The sequence below is a fragment of the Rhopalosiphum maidis genome, chromosome 1 (genome assembly GCF_003676215.2).
Source record: "Rhopalosiphum maidis isolate BTI-1 chromosome 1, ASM367621v3, whole genome shotgun sequence".
NCBI classification, from domain to species: Eukaryota; Metazoa; Arthropoda; class Insecta; order Hemiptera; family Aphididae; genus Rhopalosiphum; species Rhopalosiphum maidis.
The window spans coordinates 50,338,368-50,353,013 of record NC_040877.1 but is presented as its reverse complement, the minus strand read 5'-3'; the positions used below and the strand labels follow the sequence as shown (position 1 = coordinate 50,353,013).

General features: G+C 29.5%; 2 protein-coding genes across 3 annotated transcripts; both read left to right on the top strand.

Annotated features, from left to right (window-relative positions):
* The first annotated feature begins 120 nt into the window (after positions 1-120).
* Positions 121-3,050, top strand: LOC113549732 (telomerase reverse transcriptase-like). Its single transcript, XM_026951180.1, has one exon. The coding sequence runs from the start codon at positions 280-282 to the stop codon at positions 2,917-2,919; it is 2,640 nt and encodes an 879-aa protein (XP_026806981.1). The 5' UTR covers positions 121-279; the 3' UTR covers positions 2,920-3,050.
* Positions 3,051-4,952: 1,902 nt separating this feature from the next.
* LOC113561090 lies at positions 4,953-14,312 on the top strand. Of its 2 annotated transcripts, XR_003406143.1 has the most exons (7): positions 4,953-5,137; positions 6,252-6,479; positions 7,225-7,386; positions 7,489-7,699; positions 8,616-8,811; positions 8,983-9,246; positions 14,290-14,312. XR_003406143.1 is itself a non-coding variant. In XM_026967307.1 (6 exons), exons 2-6 carry the CDS (start codon positions 6,306-6,308, stop codon positions 9,164-9,166), a joined length of 927 nt encoding a protein of 308 aa, XP_026823108.1. In that variant the 5' UTR covers positions 4,953-5,137; positions 6,252-6,305; the 3' UTR covers positions 9,167-10,399. The 2 variants fall into 2 exon arrangements, 1 of the variants encoding a protein (XP_026823108.1); XM_026967307.1 differs by lacking the exon at positions 14,290-14,312 and having other exon boundaries at positions 8,983-10,399.
* The last annotated feature ends 334 nt before the right edge of the window (positions 14,313-14,646 follow it).

The window sequence follows — 14,646 nt, the reverse complement described above, 5'->3', positions numbered from 1 at the left end:
TGTATTATCTTAAGCTGTTATCTCCATGGAAGAACCAGAAGGAGGTGATAGCACAAAATGATGTTATTCCGTGGTGATAGTGTGATATCTATAAATCGAATATTGTGAAAATGACCGCGATAAACAGTATAACGGTTTTGTGTTTGATTTCTATTTTTGTAAGTAAATACTGTAAATATTCGATCGTATAAGATTAATACTAAAAATTAGTACTGTATAGCTGTATAAAATATTCGAAAGACTTGAATACAATTTGATGATTGACGATTGCTGGCAGCGATGCCGGCTGCAGACTCAAACAAGTTCATCACGAATAATTTACCGGAATTCCTGTTGCTCGTCTCACAACCGCCGGAAACCGTGTTTACCTTGGACGCAGCGCTGTTACGGGACCTCCATGCGGTAATTGTCTGTTACGATGCACACGTTTTCTATCGGAACCGTGGCGGTATGGATGGATCCACTGTCGGTCTGGACGAATTTGTGTTGTACTGTGACAGCAAGATTCAGCCACAGCTGGTCGACGAAGGCGAAGACTCCCGGGATGGTTATTATCGGTGTTTGATGACCGTCAGCGATCTGATCCGAACCGAACCGTGGGCCCGGCTTTACGGCGTCGTCGGTACCCGCGTCATGCGCCGTTTGCTGTTCGACTGTCTGTTGTTCGTGCCACTGGGCCGACACGTATACTACTGCGTGCGATCACCGTCACAGCACGCAGGCCGGTACGAAGTGTTGCAGGCGTTCCGGACCCGGGCTGGTTCAAGGTGGACACCGAAGCTGCCATTACCGTCGCCGCGGAAATACTTCAACATCGCGGGACTGCTAGGGGACGTGAAACCGATCGGACGGCAAGACTCGTCCGACATGTTGCGCGGCATACTACAAACAGACGTCATCGGCACGACAGGCGATCATCCTATGGACGTCGGCGCGATGTGTCTCGATCAGCTTGCACGTAAACTCAAAGTTATGGCGGACAAGGATACTTCACGCGCGTACTGGGACATTTACCGGGACGTGGTTGGCAATTGCGCTTCGGCCGAGGTACCATTATGTAGGGTAAAGTTGTTTGCCCGGATGGTTGTGCGTAAAATCGTGCCACGAGAGCTGTTTGGGACAGTCGGTAACCGTGACCAGTACTGCAACAACATGTGCCAGGTGCTGAACGGTGGAAAGTTCCACGATTACACGGTGCAGCACATCGTGCACAAGATCAAGATAAAAAAGATCAATTGGCTGAACGGCGTGGCCAAGGACCGGTGGGCCGAGATTGTGGCCAAGACGCTGGTGTGGCTGATCAACGTATTCGTTTTCAGTAAGATCGTACACTGCTTCCGGATTGTAACGACTACCACGCCTAACAACGGTATCGTCTACGTGGTTAAGAACAAATGGGCGAATATGTGCCGTGAGAAGATATCACCACTAATTGCCGACGGTAGCGAGTTTTTCCGTCAGATCCAGCACAACGTGCCTGAGCCGTCGTCATCGTCGTTTTATAGGAACTGGAAAGTATGCCCGTATGCAAAACCTAACGGGGTGCGTTTGATATTCAAGCTGCGGCGGAAAGAAGGCATCAATGAGAAGCGGCTGACCGACGATTGTCTAACGTTCTTGCGGTGCTTATCGCGCTCCCGGCCCGTCGAATTCCGGTCCGTGACAAGGCAACAATTCTTCCGCGGGTGGAAGGCGCTCCAAGAATCCCGTCGCAGTTCCACCGCTACCACTTTGTATTACGTGCGTACGGATTTCCGTGACGCGTTCACCAGCTTCATGCACGATAAACTGCAGACGGTCGTTCGGGATCGAATCAAGGAACGTTTTGGCAAGAAGCAGAAGACGGTGGCCGTGCACACGGTGGACGTAGTGAAAATCGGCAGTGGCGGCACCGTGTTCTATAAGAAGCTCAGGTACGTGGGCGGACTGCCGACACCCGAGTTTCAGGGTGGGTCTCTGGTGTTCCACGACAAAACTGACGTGGTGTCGTTGTTCCGGATCTGGAATGGTGTGCGCCGGTGCATCGGATGCAACGCTGTGGAACGGGGCGGCCTCCGGTGGGTTATGACTAGGGGTGTAGTGCAAGGCGACCGATTGTCTGTGGCCCTGTGCGACCTGTTGCTGGCCGACCTCCACGCCGACCGGCTGACGGGCCTAGTGGATGGCAAGTTGGGTTGCCGGCTGTATCGGTTTGTGGACGACTATATATTCGTATCGCCTGACCGTGACTCCGCACGTCGATACCTGGCAGCGATGCGCGCTGGGTTTGTCGAATACGGGCTCCGGCTGAACCGTTTCAAAACCGAGACGAATCTGGATGACGATGGTGGCAGCAAAAGGACGGTCAAATTCTTGGGTTTCCGGTTGAACGCGGTCACGGGAGAGGTGACTAAAGACACATCCGCGTACCGGAATCGCCGGCCTTTACACTTTTTTGACTACAAGCTGGGCCGTGGACGACCAGGTCGGTCACTGTACGCCAAAGTAGGCCAGCCTAACTGGCATATCATGCCTGCCGTGCTGGTTAGTAAGTCGTTCAATTCGGTGGCCACGGTGGCCCGGAACGTGGCGTCCGTGGTCGCGTACAAGGCGTTCGCCGTCATTGCGGCCGTCAAGCAATACTTCTTCCATCTGAATCCCTTGTTCCTGGTCAACACAGTGCGCGCTGTCGCCCGGATGATGTACGCAAATGCGCGCGCCTCTGTTCAGTACTCGGCCGTCACGCCCATGCAGTGCAAGTGGATCGTGTACGAAGTCTACGCCACCATGTTCCGCGTCCATTTCTCGCCGGACGACCGCCGAGTCGCATCCGTCGTGCATCAGATTCGGGATGCACAGACTACTGTCGGAAGCAAGTGCGTCACTCGGGTACTGAGGGCTGCCCTGAGACGTTACGATTTTGCTAAAATGTTCGGTTGATGAATTCGTCCGCGCCCCACTACAGCTGCCCTAATAATACTATTGTCATTATTGTTATTAATATTTTATTTAATCTTATCTTGTTCTCGATTATTTTATTTGAGTATTAATAAAATTTTCAAGTTTGCTTACCTATGCTTAAGTCTTGTTGACTATTTGTACATCTATTTTCTGTTGTGTGTATGATAATATGATATAGATTTCTTTGGTACCTACTTGTTTAATCTGTAAAGAAACGATATTATGTATTGATCGACCGGAACAATGTCCGATCTGTCTCAGAAGACTTGTGGAATTATTATTATTGGAAGCCCCTCAAAAAAATTACTATTTATAAATCATTTGATTCATTATTATATTTATTTTTTTAGTATTAGATAAAAGTAAAGATAAACTAAAAAAATAGAACATTTCAATTATAAATAAGGTAAGTACATATCATCATAGATCAAGTGTTCTTTTAAATAGAGTCACAAATATCAAATATAAAACTAAATCTATAATAGCTTAAAGTTGAGAGATGTATGAGTAGTATATATATATATACATATAAAAGTACGGGACGATGGTTTTGAATTAAAATTACGTGAGATAATATATTACATTTCTTACAAAAATAAATTAATATAATATTTTTTCGATCTATATTTCGGTTATTTCAAAGTAATAACTAATTCATAAGTAATAAACTGAATCATCAGTCAACAGATATTATATATTAATATAAATTACAAAATATTTCGTTTTTACAAAATTAACAAATTCATATAATATTTTACTAAATTTTAATATTAATACAGTTATACCTCATAGGTACTTATACAGATCTTCTAAAAATTCAGTTTTACAATGTCAATTTTTTTTATTTTTTAATGCCCTTTATTAGCCTCACATGAACTCCTTTCAGAATGTCTAGTTTTTTTTATAAAATTACAAATTATCAACGTAAATGTAAAAGATATTAAATAAAATACTTAGGTAGTAATAGGTACGTAACCAAAATACATAATATATTGATACATTTTATAAATTACATTTAATTTTAGTTTGTGTGTTGTGTTTAATACCTAAGATGTTTGATACAAGATTTCATAATTGTTTTAACTTAAGTGGAATGAAAACAATGTTGGGTTATCATTTTTAATTTACACAAAAAAAAAACACAATCATATTGATAAAATTGTGAGTTGAATTGACAATAATCTTGTTGTTATAGAGCCGACAATAATAATTATTACTATCATAATATTGATTATATTAAATATTAATGTTAATCATACAAGTCTTGTATTTTCAACAATGTTTATACTTTATTGTCAATTTTAAAGTTAGTATTATACTATTAACAATTGTAATATTGTTAAATTTATTATATTATTAATAATTATAGCATTAACAATAATATAAACTATAGTTTTCAAGTCTTTGAACGATTATTCATCATTAGACATTAGTTATAATATAGACGGGTAGGAGTGTGGGGCAGTATTTGTATCGCTTTCCCCAATGACTTTTTAAAAAAGACTGGCAACTACATTAATATTTATTTACTTTCGTGTTACATGCGTATTGCGTACATACATTTATATAGGTATTGTACTGAAAGGAGATACTTTTGAAAAATACAATTTTTTTGGCATGAAGGTTAGAGGTAAAATGTAAAAACATTTCATTACTCAAATACTTAATACTCTTTAGTAGTTTAAATAGGTAGTCTTTTACGGATATCGGGAACTGAATAATAGATCTAATACTTACTTCTATGCAGAGTACAAATGAAATATACACATATGCACATATATGAATGCGTAATTTTACGAGCTATACAATTCATAATGGGTCATGGTTCGAAATAATGCATTTATTTTACAAAAAACATTAAAAACATGAGAAATCCCTATACTACGCGGGTTAAAGTAGCAACCCTAGTTAGGTATTAATGCGCATGCGGTATACACCAGCTGATATAACTTAAACAGCATTTATTTATTATGGTATACACTCGCTGATAGTCAAGTTCAAACAATAAAAATGATAATATTTTGATCTCATAAATTGAATATTCGAATATCGAATGACCGATTGCCAAAGTTGTCGATCTATAGTTATTATTGCTTGTCAATTGTTATTCCTGCTTTTTTTAAATATTCATATCATTTTTGCATTAATATGAAATTGAGTGGTGATACTGTCCTACCTAATTGGGTATTCACAACTAGTAAGTACTTCGTAAGGTGATCTACCCAAGCTTTTTCCTATTTTCATGTTCCTACATGATACTAAATGGTTTGGTGATTGACGAGTCTTATAGTGGTATAATGACCAATACCTACTTCATACTTAATTAATTAGTTAAATTGTTGTACACATGTAATGTCATAATGATAACATACAATTTTTTAATAATCTTATACATTTTAAACTATAGGTAGGTACATTAATGAGAAACCTATAAGTAATTCTAAGTACCTAATTAGATTATTTGGTGTTAATTATAACTTCAAATCTACTACAGTGTCACAAAAATCTTGATAATAATTAATATTTCATTAAAGTTATATTATGATAATTAAATAATTTTAAAAAATTATTCATTCTGATTTTTTTCTTCTTCAGTTTATTATAAGCTGCCGTTATTAAGTGTCTTTACATTATATTCAGCTTTAAGAATGGTGTTCTGGTCCACATTTCTCAAGTCTTTGGTAACTATGTCAATCCACCGTGTCCTGGGATCCCCCTCTAGGTCTTGTTCTATTTATTTTTTTTTATCAATTGTTTATACAATATCCAGTTATGGCCGAACCATTCCAATCATATATTCCAGAGACACAATATAATATCTGGCTTTTATAATTTTACAAATTATCTTTTAATTATGAATTATGCATTACATATTTTTATTAAATTTGCATATTTCCTCAGCTATTGTATACCTGTTTGTAATCTTTAAATGTTAAAAGTTTGTCTATTCAAAACTTATAACATTTTTATTTCTTACTATGAATATGTGTTCAGTAGTTACTTACCTTATTAAAAATCATATTGATAACTTGTGATTATGTCCTTAGTATATACGTTTATTTTTTCTAAAAGTACATTTATAGAAACTTTAAAGGAAGCTTCTAAAAAACAAATTTATCTGGTTTTTTTGGTTCTGATTTATTGTTTTAATTGATACAACTTACATTTTCTTAATATATTTTAATAAAATTAAATACTTATATTAATTTAATGTTATTGTGTTGAGGAAATATTGTTTTCTAGGTCAAGACAAAAAATTTTGTTTACCTCTTTAATCTTTAGTAAGAATTACTTTTCATAAAATTTTACAGATTCCTATGTAAGAGCATTATGTAAAATTGCATACTTGTAGATGAGCCGTCAGAATGACAGTCGCGGCATTGGATAAATATCATTTGGGCATTAGTGCCATTGTTGTTGTGGCTATGCAACTTTTATTTTTCACTGTTGCTGTCACATTTCAGTATGATAAAGTGGCCGACTTTGCTGGTGGTATAAGTTTTATTTTAGTGGCTGTGCTAACATATGGATTAGCTCAGGTAAAATATGCTCAATCATTATTTTACAGTATATCAATTACTATTTTATATTGATTTAATTAAACAAAATATTAATTACATATGAGTATCTAGTAAATAACACTATACCTAATAGTCAGTGATTAAAATTGCTTACAATAAATAAATTATTTGTTTACCATGTTTATTTTAACTAAATTTCTTGTAAAATGTTTTATAAAATTTACATTTAATATTATTATCTTTGATTCCCAATATATAATTTATGTAGTAACATAAAATTACTTTTTAAGTAATTAGCTACTTTTTACAAATTAAACATATTTGATGATACATTTTTTTAATTATTTAGTCTAATGTTGAAAAAAGTCTATGCACTTTACCTGTAATATAATAAACCAATATTTTATACGAAATTATAGGAAATTAGTATAGGCAACCAAACATATTATATTAATATTGCATATATAAAATCCCTAGATTATAATATTTACATTTTTAAAATAATAATAATATTTAAATTAATTTATTTGACTATTTTTTATATCAATATTTTAACATATTAAATATTAAATTGAAAGAAAAATATCAGTTAAATAAATAAAGTATTTTGGTGGTAACTAGTATATATTATAAAGTTAATAAAAAAAAAAAACATACTTTGATATTGTAATAATTTGTAATGAAGATGGAGAAGCACATTTTTATGATTTTATCTAAATGTTTATAATTTAAGTATTTATTTCTTTTTTTTATTTTTATATAGACACATGATAATCGACAATTTATGGTTACATTATTTGTATGTATTTGGGGTGCCCGATTAAGTTCATATTTGTTTTATCGAATAATAAAAATTGGTAGAGATGCTACATTTCCAGACAGACGTAGCAATATGATTCGCTTTGCTGTGTTTTGGACATTTCAAGTATGACATAAGTATTAGTTTAACATTTTATATTTAATAATAGACTACTTTTTAATTTATTGTAATACTAATTTAGTATTTAATTTTATAATTATTCTCTAGGCTATTTGGGTGCTTGTTGTTAGCTTGCCTATTATTGTTATCAATGCACCTCATAATTCTATAAAAGCTGGAGCCCCTAAAACTATGACCACTTTGGATACTGTTGGCTGTTGTGTGTTCATTTTTGGCTTCATTATTGAAACTTTTGCTGATTTACAAAAGTATGCATTTAGAAGTGAAGAAACAAATAAAGGAAAGTGGTGTGATGACGGTAAGTTAAACATTTCTACTTTAGTCTTGCTATAGTTAAAACTATCTTCTTAATTAATATCTTTTGTTAAACATATTTTTTCACATCTGAGCATTTAAGATTCATGATATTTCAGTTATATCAACCAAAATTTGACTAATTAGTAATCAATAATTACGTTTTTAAATTTTGACTATCTTAAATTTTAATTTGATTTTTTTCTTTTGATAGGTTTAATCATGTATATTATGATATTAATTTTTATTAATAAAATAATAAAATTTACTGTTATGAATTAAATAATTTGTATTTTAAATTAATATTGCACAAGCTAAGTGTAGATTAATTGTTTATTGTAAAATAATTTCATAATTTACTAACTCAAATAATTTTAACATTCAAAATACCTACTATTTTTTTAGTTATTTTTAAATTTGAGAGATTAGTGAGATTACAAAAATTCAAAGAAAAATAATTGGATGGTTACTATTAAAAAAGGTAGTTGTACTCAACAAGTATAAGACATAAGGATACTGAATTGTGAATAAAACCATATCAATAGCATAATCATGAATATTCTATGATCTTTTGAAAACCTTGGCTAAAATTTAACACCTCTATGGTCAGTTATTAAATGTTTCCAATCACCATTGATACTAATTTAAAAATAATTATTCTTATATATATGTTTAAATATTATTAATTAAACATTTGTGTCCAATCAATCGCATCAGTTGCTGCAGTCGTTGATTTTACAATGAATGCTATAAGACATAACAATAGCAAAAAAGGATATATATTTATAATAACATAATTAGTATTGCTTTAAATAATAAAGCAATTCACTTAAAAAATATTACATTTAAAGAAAAATCAAAATAGAATAATATATTACTGTTATATACTTTTATTTTATAATATGTTTATTTTTTTATAGGTTTATGGAGTATGTCTAGACATCCAAATTATTTTGGAGAAATAGTATTGTGGTGGGGTGTTTTTATTGTGTCATTAAATGTGATTAAAGGTCCAGAGTATATTGTTGTTATATCGCCAATTTTCACAACATTTATCATACTTTTTCTCTCTGGTATTCCACACTTAGAACGAGTTTCCGATCATAGATTTAGAAAGTATGTTAATCAAATAAATCAATAACTTTTTTATAATCTATATTATGTGTTAATGTTTTTAATTATGTACTGATTTTATGTAGTTTAAAGTATTATCCAAAATGTGTATAAGATTTTTCCTTTTTATAAAAAATGCAATATTTATTTATTATGTTACTTTTTAAATTCTAGCAATGCTCATTATCAGCTGTACAAGCGATCCACTTCACCATTAATACCTATACCGCCGTCTCTTTATATTGAAGTACCTGGTTTTATTAAAATGCTTTGTTGTTGTGAACTACCTTTATATAATTGGATGAAAGCACATCCTTCAGATCCTCCAGAAGCAGCTCCAGCTCCAAAATCATCCTAGCAAAAAAAGGGAGCGGGTGTAACTATGGTACAGATTACAGATCGCTCCCAAGAAGGTCCTGTCTACTCAACAGCTACCACGTACGTCTAAAATATAAAATATCTATAAAAATATTTGTTAATAAGAATATTATTTAAAAAAATGCATTTAGACAGTATAGATATCATTAAATAGATAATTATTAAAAAGTCAATGTATAATGCCTATTGCCTATACATTACAGGTATTGTTTAGTTATGATAAAGTTATTATTAACAAATATTATTTTAACTTAAATACATTTTGTTTTGGTGGTTACTTAACAGTTTGTATGCGATTGCATATATTTTCAGTGGCGCGTTTACAGAATAGGCCAACTAGGCCCAGGCCTACTCAATTTTTACTTGACTGGTTTTTTTTTTTTATCAAAATTAAAAATATTACTATTAATATTATTAATACAGTAAATTCCGGTTACAACGAATACCAATATAACAAAAAATCCTGTTATAACGAAAGTCATTGAAGTCCCCTGCCAAAAAGCAGGGCTTATAAAGAGGTTATTCAAAATTTCCGTCATAACAAAAAAAAAATTCGGTCCCCTGATGTTTGTTGTAATGGGATTCTACTGTATTTATTATTGAATATTATTATCATACCCATATCCCATATGTTAGGACAAATCTTCCCTAATAGTTATAAACATACTTATATGCTACAGAACAAAACTGGCCTACCCAATTATTTTATGCTGGACATGCCACTGCGGCACTGTATATTTTATTAAACATCATATCATTGTGATGTCACAGTTCTTTTACTATTATAGTGTTAGCTTATAAATATACATACTTATTCTGTCACATAATTTTGAAATATAGGCTGGGTTAAACAATGTTATAAGGCGAGCAGCAATAATTTAAAAATATATATATATATGATACATAGTTATACAATAGAAACATTAATGATCCATACAAATCACCCTGTAGATTTAACAAATGTAAGAACATGAAACATACCTGGAAGGAAATCCAAATTATAATATTGTTTTTTAAATAATTTCATAGATATAAATAATTATATTATTATTATTTATTCTACATATTGCAATAATTACTCAAATTATCTATTTGATGATTGATAGATTAATTAAATCAAGTATCAAAATCTATTCTAGCTTAAATTGTATTCTTGTACATATAAATTGTAATTATCTTTTACATGTTGAAAAAAAAAGTAAATTAATAGTAATCTGAAATAAAATAAATATACATTTTAAAGTTAAGTGGATCAATCCTATTTAGATTTTTATTTATTTTTAATCTAGTATTATTTAGATTAAGCTGTCTACAAAATGTCAGGCTAAATAATTATTACAAAAATAAAATCAAAAATACTTTTAAGATTACATATTTCCATAGTTACTTAGTTACTAACTATAATATATGTTTTAGTATGACATAACTTAATAAATATACAAATCTCAATAAATATAATTTAAAAAAAATTGTATTAGAGGCCATTAGCCTTCATATTAAATATAAATATAATAAAATAGTCTAGTCTAATTTTATTAATTTCTTTGTGAAAGTTTACCAAAATATTTATTTTAAAGTCTGACTGTTAATCTTAATTAGTCAATATGTCATATGTGCACTCAATAAAGTACACTACATTCTATATATCTATAGACTGTAGTCATAGTTTTTTTCAAACTTTTTATTGTTTTATGCCTTTAATTACATTGAAGTAAAGTAAAGTGACCATAACCATAAATCTTAAGTATTTATGTTTATTTATGTTTATTGAAATTAAGTACTTAAATATATATTTTAAATTATACAAGTATAACACTTAATGTTATAATTTTAGGTATGAGAAAATTTTACAGATTTTATCTTTTAGCTTTAATTAGTTATTATCCTTTAAATATTGTATAGTGTAACTACTATATAAATATTATAATTAATAACAAAAAAAAAATTTATATTTTATTTTATATTTTGGGAGGAGCTATACTACAATAATGTATGTTTCTTTTTCATTCGTTTATTTTTGTTTCTTTTTTTGAGTAATTTTTGATAGCAAATTTTGTTTAGTTAGTACTTTGGGGCAATCAAAAATTTAAAAATTTTGTAAATTATAAAAATTATTTTAAAATGGTATTACATAATTAAATTTTTAAAATATTTTGTCTATTATTAATCTATTAACACTAAAAACTTATTTATATTATTCTATGATACATAATTGGTATTTATTTAAAACAATTGCCATACAAAATATATATATTTAAAACAATAATAAAATAATACATGATATAATATTTTAAAAATGAATTATGTTTTTAATAAAAGTAGCTCTTAAACTAGTTGTTACTTCTAAATTACTAAAAGTAATATAAATAAACAATAAAATATCCTTAGTTTGATGTGGGCCTTACTTCTCCATTCAAAATTATTTTTCTTATACAATGATTTATCATATTCATTGATTTCAAATTTAACACATCCACTACAAACTACAGTGACCTACTCAATAATAAGGTACATTAGAAACATAATATACAGCAGAGTTATTTCCCAGTTTCTTAATTTTGGTTATTGGATCACAATAAATATAAATGTAAAAAATGCTTAAGTTTGAAAAATGTGATTACCTATACTTAGATATTGACATGTTTGTGGATAAGGTTGGTTCTTTTGTTCTTATATATATTCACATATATTAATTTTATTTAGATTTGATACTTGTGTACCTTATTTTTATAATTTAAGTTTAATTTGCTTAAATTATTTGCACAACTATACATAATAATAATAATAATAATAATAATAATAGTATTAATTGTAGTACTCTCAATATTATTTATAAAATTAGACTCTTGTTTAATAATTGTATTAATAATTATTTATAAACTTGGCTGGCCTATTTTAGAACTTTTAAGTTAAACTTGAAGTTTTTAAATTATTTTATTGAATTTTTGAAGTATTAATCTATTATAAGTATCTGCTAAAATTTCTGAAAATAGAAGCATATTTAGTAGTGAAGTGCTGGCCATACCAGGTTGCATGAATAATCACTTTATATTTAACAAATGAGCTAACGGTTTCTTAAACATGATTTAATGGCCCGTGATTAGCCCATTGAATTAATCAATTTTTTATGCAACCTGGCATAGGTATCTTATATTATTATTGGCTAATTGATTTAATTTATTTTTAGGTATTTATTATACAATAATACATAAAATAATAGTATCATATATTCCCAAAGAATATAAATAGCTCAAAATGAATTGTTTAGTTATAATAATTAAATTAAATTTTAAAGAGTTACATATAATTTGTGATATTAGAATTATTTCTTGATCTGTGATTACTTAAATATTTCCTGTACAATTATTTTAGATACTTTTGAGAGCTTTTCATAGTATATAATTTATCGTATATTATAAAATATTACTTAAACAACTAAATTCTAATAATTATTTAGTTAAATTAATCATAAATTATTTCCATACCTGGAGCATCCAAAAATAAGTCAAATGATTTTTATGTGTATTTCGTATACAGGGAATATTGATGAATGATGTTAAGATATATAAATATTATTTAAAAAGTAAAATTAAACTTTTTAACTAAAATATTTAACTCTTCCTTACAATTTGTGTACCTATATTTTCACTTATTATTATCACATTTTAATAATATTTAAGCTTACATTTTCTTATGACACCATATGCACCATATATTTTTACTGTAGTAAGAGTGTGCAAACTTATTAAATAATTATTTTATTTTCCTTCTTATTATTTAGGAAATAAAAATAGTAACAAATTAATTATATTACATTTTTAATTATGTAATGAGTCATATCTTAGTTATATTACTATTTACTTATATATTTAATGTAATAATAAAAAATATAGTTTTAATATCAAAAATATTAATATAGCTTATGATTGATAAATGTTATTGTATATCAAGTATGTTCTCATAATCTAAAATAATAAAATATTATATTTATCTGTTATTTATTTCTGTAAATTGTAATAATAGAAATAGGTGTGTATTTAATTACTATTTATTCATTTTTCATACTCTTTTGGTTGTAAATTATACATGTATAGTTAAAGATTTAAACAATTGTTTTCTTATAAATATAAATATGATTTTAACTGTTAATTGAATATTATTCATATTAATATATTTAAAATATTATTTTATTCCTATGTTGTTTTATTTTAAGCTTCATATATTCATGTTTTCTGTATAAATAAAATAAAATTTGAAAAACTCAACAAATTGGCATAAATTAAAATATATAATCATATTTTTTATTGTTTTGATGTTCCTTTTAAGATTAATCAATTGTATGGATATTTTAAGTAGACTTTTTAAGTACAATTATATAAATTAATAGCAATCATCAATAACTATTTAAAATTTTAAAATAATATGTACAAAATGGTCAAAATGCATAGCAAAATATAAAGGCTCTTATTATGAATGCAAAAATACAGTAAATCTACAATGGAATAATAATTTTAAACTGATAATAATCTAATGCTTGGTTTCATAAAAAATTGATTAAATCAATGCTTCACCAACATTTAATGGACCAATCATAGACCACTAAATCACTATTGATTCATTAAATCAGCATTTCCCAAACGGTGTTCTATGGTGCCTTTGAGGTCTGTATGTATATCAAAGGGGCTCCGCGAACGTAAATTAAGTTTAATTCAATAAATAAAGCAACCAATTAAGTATTATTATTTATTATTGTTTTTAATTTTTATTTTTATTAAGGGGTTTGCGGTCATTTTTTTTATCTCTTAAGGGGGCCGGCAAAGAAAAAGTTTGGGGAATGCTGCATTAAATGTTAAGTGAATGTCTGTGTAACCAATGCAACTTGGCATAATTGCTATTATGTATTGAATAATGCAGTAATAAATTAGCAAATTCTATATTTTTTCAAATGCATATCAAAAACGATGACTTAAAAAATGCATATTATTCTTGAGTGGCGAGTGTATACTGTAGGTAGGTATAAACCAGAAGTTCTCAAACTTTTTTCCCGTAGACCACGTACCAAGTTTTTCAATTTTCACAAATTCATCTAGGCATTTTTTATAGCTTACACGGAGCTGCTCACTTGAATACGGTTTACCATGGAGTGCAATTTTTCAAAATAAAAATGTGTTAAGTTTGTTTGTATTCATACTTTTATTTCTTTAATAATGAAAATATTTATTTAATTTTTTTTAATAATTAAAACGACATGAAATGCGAATTAAATTAAACTACGATACACACATTTTTTTTCTTAATAATTATATCATGAACCTCTATTTAAACCTCACACATCCTTCATTTTTATTTTTCGTGAACATAGATCCTTTGCAGGTCAGAATTGACCCCAGGAGATCAATATAGACTACTTTGGGAACCTCTAATATAGATGTAAGTACGCAGTAAAATATTTTACATTAA